Source organism: Notolabrus celidotus, chromosome 5, assembly GCF_009762535.1.
Source record: "Notolabrus celidotus isolate fNotCel1 chromosome 5, fNotCel1.pri, whole genome shotgun sequence".
NCBI lineage: Eukaryota > Metazoa > Chordata > Actinopteri > Labriformes > Labridae > Notolabrus > Notolabrus celidotus.
Window position 1 is genome coordinate 24269442 of NC_048276.1, and position 17886 is coordinate 24287327.

The 17886-nt window shown below is 40.7% G+C and overlaps 1 protein-coding gene across 1 annotated transcript in view; it reads right to left on the reverse strand.

The window, feature by feature from the left end:
• Window positions 1-15168, reverse strand: part of LOC117813384 (junctional adhesion molecule 3B-like) — a 60672-nt gene extending 45504 nt beyond the window's left edge. Inside the window, exon 1 of the mRNA XM_034684569.1 lies at window positions 14944-15168. Within this exon, the coding sequence (XP_034540460.1) occupies window positions 14944-14992 (49 nt within the window). The 5' untranslated portion in view covers window positions 14993-15168. The remainder of the gene's footprint in view (window positions 1-14943) is intronic.
• Window positions 15169-17886: the final 2718 nt, after the last annotated feature.

Here is a 17886-nt window from a genome sequence, read left to right on the forward strand (position 1 = left end):
TGCATGAGTGCTCCTTGGCGAGGGAAGGGAAGGATGGAGGGGTGGGGGTGTGTGCGAGAGGGGGATTCATTACACTGAGCACTGGCTTGGATGGACGTCGTGCAGAGACGCTCGTCAGCACAGAGATACAGATTCCTTCTGAATATGTGGTCATGAAACCATAACATTATTGTTCTTGCTCAAACCAGATCGAGCCGGAATCGATGTCTGCGGAGGAGGCCAGGGTTCAACTTTAGGGTGGAGCAGGGTGGGTGCCGAGGGTTGTATGCTTCAATATTTGTTCACAACCCACACACATATACTCTGAGGTCTCCTGTGCAGACTGTTAACTCTACCCCTGCTGACTAAATAGCTTTTGTTCTAGTGTTTCCTGTAGTTGTTTTATTTTCTTAATAAATTATTTGTTGGCTCTTTGCTTTTGTATGTTGAATATTTCAGAAAGTGCACAGCTGCGCTCTGTATTCTTGAGCTACGAAACAGAACTGGAAAAAAAGGCGGCTTTGTTTTAGCAGATGAGGAAATCAAGAAGAAGAAGGCTGCAACAAATCAAGAGATGAGTCAAGCACCTTTTAAAAAAAGAGATAATATTGGTTCTCGGTGAGATCTAAGCTTTTTGTGAGGTATTACCCTCCTGATGGAAAATAACTTCACCAGAATAACTCAGCTGTTCTGTGTTTCAGCCATTATTTCCATCTTATTGACTGAATGCTACTTCCTAAAAGTTCATATTGAAACCATAAAGGCCGCTTTCAGTTCTTCTGTCACATCTCTGCCAGGGGCTGAATGATCCATGGAGGACTAACTGAATTTTCCCCTTAAAAATCGGTGCTGTTCTAAAACTATTCAAAGAAAGGATGTCAAGAGCCGCTGCAAGCTGAGCTGTTGCAAACTTGTGTGTATAGGTGCTCAACTTGTCTATAGGCTAGGAATCTTTAAATAATAATAGCTTACAATGTTTTTACTCAGAGACAATTTTTAGTGAGGGTCTCCCAAAAAACAACCAATTCAGTGATAAAAAGCGAAAAAATCCAGCGTTTAAGGACACAGCATGTAAGACAGGTTGTTTTTATGTTATAATATATGTGAAAGTGTTTGATAATCTTACATTCCTGGTCTACACTGCCACATAAAATTATATGTTCACAACCCAAACAACACATCTCACATTTATAGATTGATCCATGCAGGGGCAAACAAAAACCAGAGGGACCTGTCAGTCATTCAGTCAAGTTTGCTCAACAAACGCAGCAGGAAAACACTTCTCTGATGATTCCAAAGTAAGGAGAGGAAACAGCTGAAATTCAAATTCTGTCCAAGAAAGATGGTACAAGAGATGAGGGCAGCCAGAGCGTAACATGTGCGAGTGAATCCACAGCACTGATTAGCATTGAAAAGTTGATCAGGCTGAAGCCTAGAGAAATGTACACCAAATTGAGTGACAGGAGGGACGGGGATGACTGCTGCTTGCGCTGGCTTAATAGATGGAAATAAGTGTTGAAACAACCCTACAAAGAAACCTCTGTTCTCTGTTGCGTATAGGGTGTATTACATTATAACTCATGCATTATAACAACAAATTAAACATACAGTGAAATGACAGCTCCCTAATCCTACATACCTGGAAATGCTGTTTAATGATTATATCAGCAGGGTTGTTTTATTGCTGTTAGATTTAGATTATTAGGCAAATATAGCTAACAATAACAAAATTCAACTGTAAACTGCTTAAAACACCAAGGAACTGGCCAATACAATGCTCAATCATCCTTTTATAAATGCTCATTTTCTCTCCTATATTCATACTAGTTTCAACAGGAAGATTAAAAAGAGATAAAGCAGTAGAGTTTGTCCATACCATTGTCCACTTACAGACAGTAGAGATTTGTTCTTTTTTTAGATCAAATATCCAGTTGTTAACCCCTGGTTGTTACGACTCCATTAGTGGCTTTAGTTTTTCCATTTCTTTTTAAACAAGACTACTTTAAGTCTTTGAAAATCTCTTATGATAATTCTCTGTGATTATTGCGGCTCTCTGAAGAATTCCCATGTCCCTGATGGGTTCTTTTAAGGTAACCTTTTAAGCCCTGGTAATGACCATTGTATAAATATATTAATCTGACTCAGAAAGTGGGGCAGGCTGGTGAAAGGAAATGGCAGAGTAGATAACGTGCTCATTTCGGGAATGACTCTACTCTTTTACGAGATATAAGGTTTAATGTGGAGAAACTGACAATTTACTTTAATTACAATCTCAACAGGAAATCCCTTAACACAAATGGGTATGTATTGTTCAACAGCTCATCCTCTTTTTCCATCATTTAGCCCCGTTTTGAACTGAGTACAGTATTTGAATTCAATATTTAACCCTTTTTTACTCTGCAGCAGAAATAGGAGGTTAGAGCATGGCTTAATATTTCTGCTTATTGTCATGTCATTTATTTTGACTAATAATATCTATTCACTAAACCATTACAATGACATCACATCATGTATGAAAACCATCTTCTGTTATTTTTTTAATGACATTTTGCCCACTCTGCACAGAGCGATTTCACCACAATAATCCTAAATGGGGTTAGAGAAAGGCTCATTTTTTGTGCAGACAGAGGAGGTGTTCTGTTAATCTTCAATAAAAACACAGTGCCTATTTTGGTATTTCTGCTTGCTGTGATATAATGTCTTGGATGATCTTAAAATGCTTTGTATCCTTTGAATCTGCACAGCCTAAATGTTATGTAATCTGTCCATTATGGTTTATTTCAGATCAATTATGCCGGGATTACACCAGCAACTATCACCTTTGGTGAGATTGCATTGTCACCATGTTTCAAACCATACATTACATAAAGTTGTCATACAAAGAAAAACATACAACTAATGACACAGACGACTGAAGCAATTGATTTCTGTTTTTATGAATGAATCAAATATTCTGTTCACTCTTAATTAATTTAAACATAATTATGTTTTCCTGGGGTTATATACCATACTCCTGTGTCCCCTGTATAGTGGACGGTGTTGGTGTCAACAGTCCTTTGAGTCCCCATAAGGATTGTGTGGCTAAGAGTAATGGGCAGACAAACAGTCTCTTAATTCTTAAGTCTGTGATCAGCTTTAAGGCTGCAGCCTGCACATTTTGGATGACCTGTTACAGTGATGACAAATGCCTGACAAACCACTGACTCACACTGAAATCCACCCAAATTGCCACAGCTCCTCTCCCCCCATTTTCGCTTTCTATGACACAGAAACCAAGCAGACCCACATGCAGATCCCCCCTCTTACTGCTGCTCAGACAGCAGCCAGCAACCATGTTACAAACTCGTCGCGTATGTCTGGCATCCTGACAAATATCTGAGGCACTTACTTAGCTCCAGTATGTCCTCACACACATGTGGCAACAGCACCGTGCACACTGAGCCTCCACCCTCACATGATTCACAGCAGAGCCTGAAAAGCATGGACGACACTGGACGTACGTAATCATTTCTGACAGAATAAAGAAATTCCATTAAGATTAGATTTCAGCTCTCTTTAAGTATTTATCCTGCTCCATCCAGAAACACGTGAAACAAGGGCAGTGTATGCACATATAACAGTAGATGGCCTACATCATCATTGTGTCTGGATATTTTCGCCATTTGACCCACAATAAAAGCCACTGGTGTGTGGGATCAATAATTCAAATCAATAATGTTTCGATTACTTTCTACCAAAAGAAATTTTGGCAAGCTCTAAAACAGCACTCTCAATTCCAGTCAAATCTCAACATTTCTGCCACTAAGTAGCCCTGAAGGGATATCCCTCACACCATATGGCCTGATGGTCTGGTTACAATCTGTCAGCACTATCTGTCCACTCAGCTGTATGCACTCTGACAGTGCTGGTGGGCTTCCTAACAGCAGATAGGCTATTGATCCGGCAACAATACAGCTTTTACATTTTGCACAACAAAGATTTGAATTATATGTCTGCTAACTCTCACTCACTAGTTTTAAAGGGAAAGTTGGTTATTTTAGGGAACACTTGAATTAAAATGTTGGATAAGAGTCAGATTAAGCTACAGCAAGCAGTTTAGCTTAGAATACAGTCTGGAAACAACTGTAAACTGGTTCAGTAGGCTTAGTAGGAGTTAGCATTTCTTGACTCTGAGTAATTGTTGAGCAACCATAGTTGATTCTTGGAAGTCACCGCTCCCAGCCAAGAAACAGTCCATGAGCCAAACCCAAGTAAATATTTTAACACCTTTCTATGGTTAAAACAAAGCGGCAACCTCCGGTCTAAAAATATGAGTCCAACGCGGAAGTGCTAAAAACTGTAGTTCATGGAAGATCCGCTTGAGGCTGGCTCCAGAAGTACCGGTAACCACATACACACCAATTCAAAAAGACGATCTTTACAGCAGAAATAAACATGTTTACAGCCTGGTACAAAAGACGAGTGTAGTCTGGATAGCTCATTTCTCAATCAGCACACACTGTACAGGGGTGAATTTATTTTCCGACGCGGCAATTTCGAAGATATTGAGATTACGAGTCTTCCAATGAGAGGCACAGCACAGATTGACATGCGGGAACACTGTAGCTGTAGGCGAGGAGGCTGCAATATGACAATATGGCTGCTGCCGATGATTGGCCTCAAAACAGCGCTTCAGAAACAGATGGGTGACATCACGGATACTACGTCCATATTTTATACAGTCTATGGTTAAAACAAAAAATATATCCCGTTAACTAGTGAGCCTAAAGAGGTTAAAATTTGAACCAGCTTCCACTCTTTGCGCTAAGCTAACTGGCCGCAGCTTCCTTCACAGTTCCAAGTGATGATCAATCGTGTGTCGTACTTTGTCAGATGGTGTATACATTTGCAAAATGTTTGAGTTCAATGGACTTTTTGGGTCATAAGAAAGCTTTATGTGCTCTTAAGTGTAATGTCGTATAACTAAGCAGCAATTTGAACTCTGAAATACACAACTATGAGAGTCCAGAGCAGGCTAAAGCTACATTCACCCCAAAAGGCTGATCTTGCCTCGCCTCATTTGACTTCGGGATCCTTTGTGATTATTTGCCTTAGTTGAGCCTGCAACTATATTATTAATATTCCCTCCTGACAGAGATGATGATCAAAAACAAAACGCCTTTGTGTCGGATTTCATAACGTCTTCCAGGGCAGCTCGGTTATTTCACCATCTTTTCCAGGAACTGGGTCTTAAATTTACCAAGTATTCGAGGCTAACCAGTGTCCAGTTAGATGCCCTGTTAGGTAGGTCAGTCTCTGTCTGTCTGAAACCCAAGGATTCATTGGATGCACGACGACTGCTGGCAATCAGTTTCAGCTTAAGATCCAGCACGTCACGACTGCTGACAGATGGCTGATTATGAGGATATGAACACAAAATGAAATGGATTTCTTTGATTTAATTGAAATAAACTGGTCAAAAGAAAAGCAAAATGACAACAGCATGGTGTGGATCAGTCAGAAGTCTGAAATCAGCTAGTCTGCCAGTAAGATGTGACGATTACTCAACTTTTAAGTTCTTGAGTTTGTAATGGAGTCTGAGCAGGTCAAAGAGGAATCTCAGCTACATTTACAACTATAAAAAAAAATCAATTTTTATGATGGCGCTGTGGGAAGTTACTTTGGTCTGATGAAGAGCGAGTCTGCTGGAAATGTCCCCGCCCTGGTGAATTAAATTGTCTGGTATATTGGAGCCAGCAGTGTGCACGCCGTCTCTGCCTTTCTATGTTTTCAGACACACTCTTTCTCGACTCAGCTCCTGCCCTCTTTGCTTAGGATGTGTGTGCTTCCCGACTTTTCTATTAATTTGATTCTTGCATTAACCTGAATCCTTCTAAAAGCATTTTGACTGAAGTAATCAGAAACCAAAATCTAATTTGTGATTTATTTTCAGTCAGCAATGTCCTACAGTATTTTAAGATGAACATGAGATGGTGTTAAGAAGTACTGCAGAAAATCTGACACTTCTTTCGTCTCATTGAGCCTCAATAGATCTGCTGACATGGTAAAGCTACCAAACCAATGTAAGGGCAGCTTGATTTTACACACACAGAAACGCTGCATCACAAACACACACACAGTTAATCATCACTAATAACTCATTTGGACGAGCACCAAGATTTGTGTCACGTCTCACCCGGAGCAGTCTAAAATCCACTCTCTCTCTGTACACTGCCCCGCTGAGGACTGAGCTACTGAGTCCCTCTTTAAAGAGATGAAGACTAAAATCAATCTCTGACATGGATTTCTACCCACTAAGAACATGATTAGTTTGTCCTTTTCAATTAGGAGGATGCTTAGAGGAATTTGGTCGTCGTTTCCAAGCCCGAGTCGGTGCTCGCTAAGTCTGAAAATACAGAGCCTGCCAGCAACGTAATAAATAATTTCCTCATTTTATTTATTTTTAAGTTGAGGACATCAAGGTCCAGGTCTCGCTCGCTGACCAAACTCCATCAATCATTTGTGTGATGGGCTGTTTTGAGCACATTTTGTACGGCTTCTCAAAGGATGTCACAGTATGTCACGTCAGGTCCTCTTCCTGGCATCTAGTGTCCTTGCTAAACGGGTTGAATTTGGCCCTAAACATCGGCATGATGTTCTGTAAACAGCAGCAAACAAAGGCAACACAACTGGAAATGATTTAATGTATTTATTATTTCACTCAAGGCTCTACCGGACTTTTTTCAGTTGAATTGAAATTGGCTGCTTAAACAAATATCCATCCATTTGTTACTTTTAGAGTTCAGCTCGCAAACAACCTCTTACATCAGCCCACGAGTGTCACTAGAGTTTTCCACAGTATCTACAGTTTTCTGTTGTCAGCCGCACACTTAAATATTCCCAGTTGACTCCTGTCTTCCTTGTTTCAAGTCACCTCTCTAATCATTGTAATTGTTATTGATATAACTCAACAAGATGAGATCTTAGTCAGCTAGTGAGCCAAATTGAAGAACAGCTCAGCTCGCAGCCCCCAAAAAACACTGAAGAAACTAGCAAATGTGAAACTGCTCTAGTTAGTGTTTCCACCTGGTTTGATCACTTTGAGGTTTGCTTCTCACTTTAGTTCTACAGAGATGATTCATATACTCGTGAAAACCTTTTGACAATGATGCCATCTCAAACTACATGCTAGTTGCAGCTCAGCTCGCAGCCCCTCCACTATGGCTGGGCGATAAAACGATAACGATGATTATCGTGATATTATTTTTCTCAATATAAATATAAGAAATGTACGATAAAACGTTGATATATGTAAACCTGTAATTACAACCCACAACCATGGAAATGGAGGGGGCGCTAGTGTGTCTTGAATGCTAGTTCCCACCAAACATTTGAGAGAAATTGGCATGGAACAGCCAATCATGTCACAGGGTGAGAGGAAGATGGGCTTAAAGATGTTTGGATGTTTGTAAATATACAGCTGAAACGAGCGACACTGAAGAAAACGCAAACCTACCAGCTCATAGCAGTGAAAACATGCTTGACAAGAAAGGCCATCAAACTTCATTAGTTAAGATATTTTAGCTATTTACTAGACTACTAAACCCCGAAAGAAGCTAACAAACCATCTGGTTTCTTCAACTTTCACTCAGGAGAAAGAATCTGCCTTTAAAATGATATGAAAGAACAAGTTGATATTTATTGTGAAAATTGTCGATATCGACTGATATGAAAAATGTTATCATGATAACATCTTTTTCAATATCGCCCAGCTCTACCCTCCACCAATGCAGGGTTATTTGAAGACAGGCTGTGTGAAGTGTGTAGCCTGTCATGCTCTGTGCCCAAAAAATTACAGTGCAGACCAAAGTGACAACAAGCTGCTTGACTCAGGGTCCTCTCAACCGAATCTGCGTCTTTACAGAGGTGGCCATTTATTATCTTCATTTTGACTGACGTGTTTACAGTAGCATTCACACCCTCTACCACTTCCATGGTAGCATCAGCAGACTTAATGTGAACCTGAAGGTGGTGGATGGAGATGTGGAAGCTGACTAATTAAAGGCCACCAGATGTGAGAAAAGGAAATGAGCTTCCAGCACAACTGCTCCTTGTTAACAGAGGGAGTTCCTGTGTTAACAAGGAGCAGCAAGGACACCACTTTTATTTGCTGCATTGCTCACAAACACAGGTACAGCTCTTCAAGTGAGACCCCTCTTTACGCTGCAGTTTACCTGTTACATCACCCCCCACTTACAACAGTCAAAGGTCATGTTCTCCATCTTTCAACCTCTACTGACAGACAGGACACATTTGTCAATATTTCTTGGAGCTGTAGATTCAGAGGTAGGATCTTGTTTCCCAGGTAACACAGCCACATAAACAGTTTTAGTTTAGATGATCCTCCTCCATATCATCCTATCATTATCATGCGTTAAAAAAAACCAACAACCTCTGAAAGTAAGTTCTGCCAAACGGGCCATAAAGATTATGCTGTCACATTTCCTCTTGTCAGAACTGTTTTTCTGAAGTTGTTTTTCATTCTAGTCATCCTGAGGTCTCCCTGTTTTATTTCTTTTCATTACTGAAACTCTACCAACTCCACAGGAATGTAAAAGCCTCTCTGCTGAGCCTGACCAATTCAAAAATGCTGCCGCAAAGCTTTTAGCCACACACTGGCTACCTCAAAAAGTTTATTTTAATATTTTAGTTTCACACTAGGGCTCACCTGCAGCTGCTTTCTTCCATTATTAGCCCTTCAAAATCCCAATGTCACCTGAGAACAGCATGCAAAAGTGCCTTCTTTTCAACCTTAGAAATCTGCAATGCTAATGCCTACAGTTGTTCTTTTTGGCATGTCATTTCTTGGAAAGGTATCACTAAAAAATGGTGTATGCTTTAAAACTGGTTCAAAAATCTGACTGGATTTTCTAGAAATCTCACGAGATAATTCCACAAAACAAGTGTTGAACATATTTTACTGAACTAACATTAACACAATTTGTTTTAGTTCAATAGATTCATCTTCAAAAGACAAACTGGCCATATGTTGGTATTTTGCTTATCATGGTGTCATTGCTTAGAGAGTCTTCAAATGTTACATCCTTAAACACTCTACAATCTAAAGGTTCTGGAAGCTTTTAGTCTATATGCTCTTTATTTTAAAAACATTTAAATAGCATACACTAATAACAGTAATAAACTGTGAGCCAGGTTTTTGTAGGCCACACACTTTCAACTGCACATCACTTAAGGAAATGACGTAGGAAACACTCCTGACACTAAAAGCCAAAGCCATTGCTCCTCAATGCAGAAAGAATAAAGGTGTGATTGCTTTTATTTTAAATCAATTTCACAACAAAAAAATCTAATTTGCATTTTAGTAGGGCTCAGATTTAATATTGTTCATACTTAAATAAGCTGAAAAGTAACAGAAGATATCTAAGCTGTGTGTGTTACTGTCAGGCCTCTGTATGAATGTGTTGTCCACCATCATGATCCGAATGTATGTTACTTATGGTGGGCCTCACGGTTTGGAATGAGCTGTGATCAAACACCTGAGGTCGTCAGATGACTCTGCCTTGTGGATATTTTTAGACGGTAATTGCCCTTTTGTTACAGCCTGGTAAACAAAAGATGAATCCGGAGCGATTATCTGGTTATGACTCTCAGTGGGAGCGCAGCCTCCAGCTCTTTCCTTTCAGAGCGACAGCGGCTCAGCCACATGTAGTTCACTGCCTCTGCCATGACGTTAATGAAACCCCTCATTATTTCAGTAAGCTGACAGGATCCCGATGTTTGATCGATGGCAGTCTCTTTTGACCTATTGATGTACTCCGTCGGTATCCTGTGAACACATGAGCGGGAGGACGGCCTCCTTCCCTCGAGGGACCATGTGACCACAGATAAAGATCATCAAACAGGAAACCTCTCTTGTGCTGCCCTATGCCTGGGCGGCCAGCACAGAGGCGTCTTGAGATTATCCTGTTGATCTAGAGTGGACTAAACATCCTATAATAATGTCCTGTCAAAACAAACAACTACTTAGCCATCATTTCCTAAAGCTCATTACACTAAACATGCAACAATTAACCTCCTTTTCTCATGAATCATCCTCTCGTCCAAGCCTCAGATTGTACATCTGACACACCCTTACATGAACAACATTCCTGCTGCACACCGAGGCCATTATAATATTTTCTTATGGAGATTTTGGCGACTGTGTTCCGCCTGCAGGCTGGTTCTACTTTATGGCAGATGCTTTTTTCACATGCTAGTCTTATTGAGATCTAAAGCACGCACATGCCGTGGCCATTTCTGGAGCGTGAGTTGTTGTTCGTTTTTTTTTACCTCAGCCTGTGCATGTGCAAAAAGAGAAAAAGAGAGAATTGAATCCGTCTCTGTGTCAAGTTAAAATGGATTTTTGTCTCTGGAGATGTATCGTCACACCCAGCTTGTGTTGTGAACACTGCTGAGCTTTCTTCATGACTCCCCCCGTTTCTGCTCTGACCCCAGCCAGCTCATCAACAGGGCTCTCTTTTATCTCTTCGGGGGAAACAGGTGGTTCTGATTGTTAGTCAGTGCACATATGAGGAGTTTGCCTCCATGTGTTTTCTGTTAGGAATGCTGCATTTGCTAACACGCACACTCAGGTTTGGGAGGGACCCAGCAGATATTTCTGGTTACGCCTGTGATGCAGCTCAAAACACCACCCACCCACGCCTGCTCAGCTGTTTCGGGTCATTCCACAGTGAGGGCCATGTGCTACTTTGACTTTATCCCATGGAGGGGCTGTTTTGGCACATATATCCACATGGCTGACTCCAGTAATTGCAAAAAAAAAAATGATCGACATTTTTCTTGTAGTACAAACAAACCCACTGTTACTGCAGAAAGCCCTGAGGCTTTTACGATCCGACTTCTATAGAAATGGCAGCTCAGATGAATGTGTTACGCATACGACCCCTCACACTCAGGGAAGTACCAAAGAGGGTATCTTGTGACTCAAAATCAAAAATGCTACGTCCTGTTTGTCCATCATCGTTTTCCTCTGCCTTTTACTGTCTCTTCATAAAAATGTCAGTGTCTGTGACTTGCCCATGGGGGCTAAACATGCCATTCAGAGAGCACTCCAAACATTTGCTCACAAGCTTTGGGTGTGTAAGGAAACATCTGACAACACGCGCCTCCTGAGGGAGCCACTAAATGCAGTTATCTTGGGAGACCGTTGACTCCTGCCATGCCAAACCTTTATGCCACACATACCAAACGCAGACAAAAAGTGCCGACACTTGGCTCTGGTTTAGACAAATGTTTGGAGAGTGTGCTGGGTAACGTCATCCTGTGAGTAGCCCAGTTATGTGTGGGTTAATAGCGGATGTTCAAAGCTCTCAGGGTGATGCAACGGCTTATCAGCGGACGGAGCACAGGGGAGGCTCAGCAGCCATCTAGCGGAGACTTTCCCTCTTATCTTATCTTTTCAGATATGAACAGAGCTTGATTAGATTAGGCGGACAGCCATGAGTGAATACAAAGATAATGTCAAGTCATAAAAATGTCAGTTGCTCAGTTAGAGGGATTGATTTCAACACTTGAACAAGTGTGAAAGTTGGTTAATTGAGCTCCAGACATTTTGCAGTACTCCTTTTTCAGGTAGTAAATTGTGGGCCTGTTCTCACTCTAGAATTAACAAATACGGCAGCTTGGACAGTAACCCAATGCTTCAAATACAAGGCTGCATACCCCTCCACTATCATTACTGTATGATGCTGTCCAGGTCCATGTTTGGACATAATGTTAGAGTCAAGTGAGGTTAATATCAAAAGCACAAAAGTGGTAAGGTGCTATGTAGAGGTAAAAAAAACACCAGCCTTTCAGCCAAAAGAGTGGGTTCTAATTTGTGTGAAACTAAGAGTCAACTTTGAGTTCTTTGAAGAAGTGGATTTATTTTTTAGATATGATTTGAAGATACATATTAAACAAACAATTACCTAGCTCATAAACCTAACCAAGCAGCAACTGTTTCACATGCTAATCACATATCAATTATTGTTTGGTATGGTTCTACACCTATAGCTCACATCATGGGAATCAGGAGTCTGGTGGTTTGATCCAGATTAAACTAAACTACTGACTGCTGCAGAATTTAAGAAAATCAATGAGATATCAAGAAATAATGAATTTGCTTGCACCTCTACTGTACGTTGCTTATTCATTATCCCTAATCCGTCTCTTTTGAAAGTCTTTTTTGATTTTGCACATCCATTGATGCACTGCTGAACTTTCTACGCACAATTTCAAAAATGCAGAAAACAGGGTGTGGACAGGCTTAATGTCCACAGGTGTTTCTTGTAAGAGTCCAAGCAGTGATCTCAAGGTTTATATTTGCTCAGTACTAATCCACTTTGAGCATCTTCCAAGCTCCCACATATCTTGGCCACACTCTTGGCAGGAGGGCTCTGGCAGATGTCCTCTTTAAGTGCGTACCACTTTCTGGAATATTTGATGAGAAATGGCTCAGGTGAAGCCAACAATGGAAAAAGTTAATGCATTCCATTAGATCAGGATGGAAAGTCTGCTGTGAGCATGTGTACTTAAAATAACAAAGGCCCTCGTCTCTGGCTCTGTTGACAGATGACTGGGCTGATATTTGCAGCTCTCTTCGTTCGTGCTGGGTTCAGCCTTTACTTGGAAATGGCCAGGGTCTGCATGGCCATTAGGATGATAGCTACCCGAAGAATGCCATGAATATAAAATAACAAGCACACAAAACTGAGTGTGACCTATACAGAGCATGAAGTGAAAGCAAAAGACACACTCACTCCTCTCTGAATTTCTTAATCGCTGTGTTGCATCACAAAGTGAATTTGGAGCAGTTCTTCTTTTCCAAAATAAAGGAAGCAGTATAATTACAGTCAGTACCTATCAGAAGAAAGGAGTATCATAACACGGCTTGCGGCCAGCTTTAGTCTAGCCAGATTTGTCCTGTGTCTACAGACAGTGGAGATGCTGGCTGTGAGCCAGTCGACCACATGGTTAAGCCCTGTCCAGCAACACAAAAGAAATTCTTAAATCTTCCCAAGCCCGCTACCCCCACCCACACAAAATGTCAATTGTGCTGCCACCATGGCCTATCACAGATTTACTCAGGGGAACATCATTAAAAAAGACTGACTTTGAAATGTTTCGCCTGAACAAAATAATCAGCACACAGCCTGGAGAAAAGTCAAAGAGAGACAGTGTTGATAGTACAGCAACAGATTTAAAACAAGCTCCATTGCTATTCCTAATTAAGGCAGAGAGATGGAACAAGCCAATTCACATCCATGAAAGATCACAGGAGGTTCTTCTATGTGTGCTTCTCTTTGATCTGTAAGTCTGTCCTAGCATACCTTACTTCATTCAAAGGGGAAACAAGAGAAATACACCAATTCGTGGCAAACTCTACTGGTGAATTTATACCAAGTTAAAGTTATTCATGCTTTCGCTGAAAAAAAAAAAAAAAAGGCAGGCCAAACCAGCAGCCTCAAATGTCCTGATGATGGTCTGCCTTTTTAAATCTCCTGAACCAAATTAGGACTCCAGGCCGTTGAATCCTGGTTATACGGTCTGTAGACGAGGGGCAATTCAGGGTAAAGCAGTTCATGTGATTCAATTCTTTCTTTGAGAAAGCTGACCTATTTGTTTAAAGTGTTTTCACACCAGGTTCACACTGTACTTTTTTGAAAACAGTGTAATAGGCGAGCAGTTTTAGGCGAGAAGAAAAGTGTAAAAAGCTGTAAAACACATGACTGAGCAACAAATGGCCACACAGCAAAGCAACAAGTGGCTTTTCGGAAACATTCACACGTAATTAAAACCTGTGGAGTACATTTGACATTCTAAATCACATAAAGGGAAACATTAAAGGAGATTTAGCTCGATTTTTCCTCCAAATATCGTCTTTACACACAGTATAACACTAAATATTTACGGTACGACTTGGGGTTTCGGCTCGCGGATAAAATGTTTACATTAACGGTTAACTATAAGGCTGCGCTCGTGCCCGTTCGGCTGCCAACACTTCAAACTGTTCGGCGAATAACGTGGTGTGGATATATGAGGGTTTAAGGAGGGGTATTGAAACGGATTGATTTTCCGGACTGTTTCTGTTAAGCACCACCGCTTTGCTACAATTTGAAGGGGTCCAGCAGCAGCGGGAGGAGGAGGATGAGGAGGAGGGGGGGGGAAGACTCGCTGCCTGGTCTGCCTGCCTGCCTGCCTGGCCTGACTGGCTCCTCCCGCGGACAGCCTGCTTCATACCGCCGCAGGAGGAAAAACCGTTATCTCGCATCACTACTTTCAAGCATCTCGGCCACCATCACGACTCCTAAAAAACCCCACGTTAAATAGTTATAACAACACTGACTACGAGACTGAACTAATCCATATTTAATTCACGAAGACTCTACAAAACTTGGGAAACTTTTTCAAAGTGAAGACAAAAAACGTGGTGGCTCATCCCTGACTCCAAAAATGTAACAATTTGGTTTCAGTTTTCAGGAAATGTGCCGATAATTCAACTGATACAATGTTACTTTAATGATCTGATGAAGCGGGGCACTTCATTGTTTTGCATACAGCATATATTATTCGACTTTAACAGTGAGGTAGGCTGCCGGAGCAGTGAATTTTAAAAACACCACCTCTCCAGCGAGTCGTGCAAACAGTAATTTGTAACAAAAATGGCGACTATTTTGTGATTGTCAACAGAATTTATAAGTGTATTTACATATCGTCTAAAGAGGCAGGTCTACTGTTGGTGTGCCATGAGTTCAGCGTTAGTTGCATCCAGATAAGGTTACTTCTCAGCCCGTCTATTTTTGCCATACGCCGGGGTAAAATCACAACCAAACAGATGCAGAAGTGAATATCTTTTGACGGTCACGCAACTCGGGGAGGTACAACGAGAGGATAAGAACCACTTATGATGATTTTTGTACTTACAGTGAGTTGAGAGGAGAGTCAGGAGACAAGCCAGACGTGTTTTCGCCATCTTGGAATCGATGCAATGCTCAGTTTGACTGGCCGTACATGCGCAAAGTAGCCTAAAGAGCTTTGGTGTGGATGGAGAGAGGGAGAGAGAGAGATAGACTTACACTACGAGAGAGAGAGAGCGAGCGATGGAGGGAGGGAGAGGGAGTGTATTATATTAGGTCTCCATAGCTACCAAAAGCATCACTCACACGGACAAGAATTTATGGTTGACACGATGTGGGAGGCTTTTTACTACTGTGGCTTTAAACTGTAGGTTGGTGGAGGCTGGGGACTCAGATAACAACCTACAGTCTGTAGTCTATGTGTTGTTAGAAGGTAAAGCAAGAAGGTATATTTAAAACACTTTTATTCGTTTAAATTAAAAGAATGTGAAGTGCCATGGAGCAATTTTACAGCCGGAATATTATAAACTATAATATATATATTTTTTTTAAATCAAGAAAAGCTAGTTTTAGGGTTATTCTACTTAACAGGGTCATGTACAGAGGGGGTGTCTGGGTGGCATGGGCCCCCTGAAATCTGATTGACCACCCCTGATGCTACACCATAAACATAAGTATGACTAAATATGATTGGCTGTTTGATTTCTCAGAGGCGGGACTTAAAGTATTTGGGCTGTGTTGCAATTGGCTGCTGGCAGCTTTCTTTGCATTTCTCTTCCATGTGACTTTGGACAAACATTCTCAATCAAACGATCAATCTATCAACCAAGCAACCATCAATCAATCAATTTCATGTACATACCTCCACACATCATATTTAAAAAATAAGTGATCTCAAGTAGAGTCATGAGATCTGCTCTGTGTTCGTGGAATAAGATAACTAGTCATTGCACATCAATTAATATAGTAACAGTGTTGTGTTCATTACCTGGTGAAGCATTTACTGTCAATAAATCACATACATTCATGGTGTGAAGGGGGTACATCCCACGTATGCATACATTTAAAAAATATTTATTTTGGGGCATTTTTGTCATTATTGATAGGAAAGCTGAAGAGAGACAGGAAGTGTGGGAAGTATAGACTGGGTGGAGACACGCACAGTTAATGGTCGAGACCAGCGACCGCTGCAACAAGGACTATAGCCTCTGTATGGGGTGTGTGCAAAGTTGTTTTGAGATTAATTTTAACATTGGTGACAAAGGTGTGGTACCTTACAATAACCTTTTAAAGTATCAAAGTATCCCTTTAGTAATGCATGACTCATGATGATAACAAGTATGAATTCAAGCCGGATGCATCAGGAATTTCTGTTGTTCACCATAACAGTATAATCAAGTCACTCTGACCTAAAACCTCCTGAAACCCAAGCTCCTGTTTTCAATGATTTTTGTACTTTTTCCTTTCTATTTGGGATTAGTAAGATCTGATAAATATAAAAACTAAGCTTTATCTTTGAACAGAAAGTGGTTTCTGTCGTCGTATGGGGGCAATGGGATTACTAAATCAAGTCAGCCGGGTACTGAAAATCATAAAGCAGTTCTTAAACTAGCAGGCTACATGAAGAACACTGTTTTAGTTCCCCCTAATGTTCACTGAATATGCTTAGTTAATTGTTTTGATTCCACCATTTCATTAGGCACATATTATATAAAACATTATGATAATTTTCAGTGTACAACAAATCCCTTAATACTATCCATAACCAGTTATTAGGAGATTATTAGGAAACACTACTTTGATTTTAAAGAAAACAGTCATGTTACAAAAGACGTAAAGAATAATGTTTCATGATGGGTAGTTTCAGGAGCCGAATGTGAAGCAGAAAGGTTGCCGGGCTGCCAGAATGACATGAACCAGTTGACACAGAATATTGATTCAAAGATTATTTTACTGATTTTAAAACAACTAATGTTTAAAGCTTAAGATAAGACCCTTCAAATCCATGGTTGGTAGTAACTTAGAGATACTCGTACTTGCTCTGCTGCTGTATCCGGGATCTAATATGTGTTTTTAGCCTACTGATTATGATGCAAACAGAAGCTAACATTTTGACCACAGTGTCAACAGGCAGAGGGAAATGTGCTTGACTTCTTTCTGGGGATTGATTTGGTGTGACGTGTGTGATCAGGTTGTCCGTGGTGTTGCTTTTGTTGCTGAGAATTAATCCTCACTGCTGTAGGGTTTTGATAAATCAGAATCAAGTTTTTGACACGGCCAGGTTATTTTCAAAATGAGCAATAACAAACCAGAATGCTACAAATACACACTCAAATAAGCAGCTTTTAATTGCCCAATGTGTTCAATGAGCTTTTTTTAATCACAGTGTCACAGAGCAAACAGAAAAAAACAACCTGGACTAAAGCAGCATAAGTAGACGTTAATGTAATTAAGTCAGCCATCTTTATGCATTATTAATTATTGCATGACGTAATCATCATCCCCTAACTAATGACCTATTATATGTGAATCAATCACATTAAGTCAGAGTGACTTGATCACTGGTTTATGGTAAGTAACCATACGTTTATGATTAAATCATCACCAGTCATGCAGTACTTCAGAAATATTTAAGAATATTATGTTTACCCAAATTAAATGCCAGCATAAAACCATTCATTTATAATGTTAATGTAATGCGTACCTTTACAACATACATAGAAACGTATCTATGATAAGTTAAAATTTGACTCTGGCAGCCTGTCACTTCTGTGACTGATGTCATGCAGCAGGCTTCAATAAAATATTCACTGGCTGTAAATCAGATCTCAGTAGAGGCTGAAGGTCCGCTCGTTTGTTGGACACAGTGACAGGCACACGGCCATGTCAGCCCAGAGCTCTTTCATCCATCTCACATGAGAGAAAAACCCTGATCTGTAAGGTCCTGTTTTTGTCACAGTGGAGATGAAGCCTTTGGCCTCCAGAAAGAGAGACATGCAGCAGTTTTCTC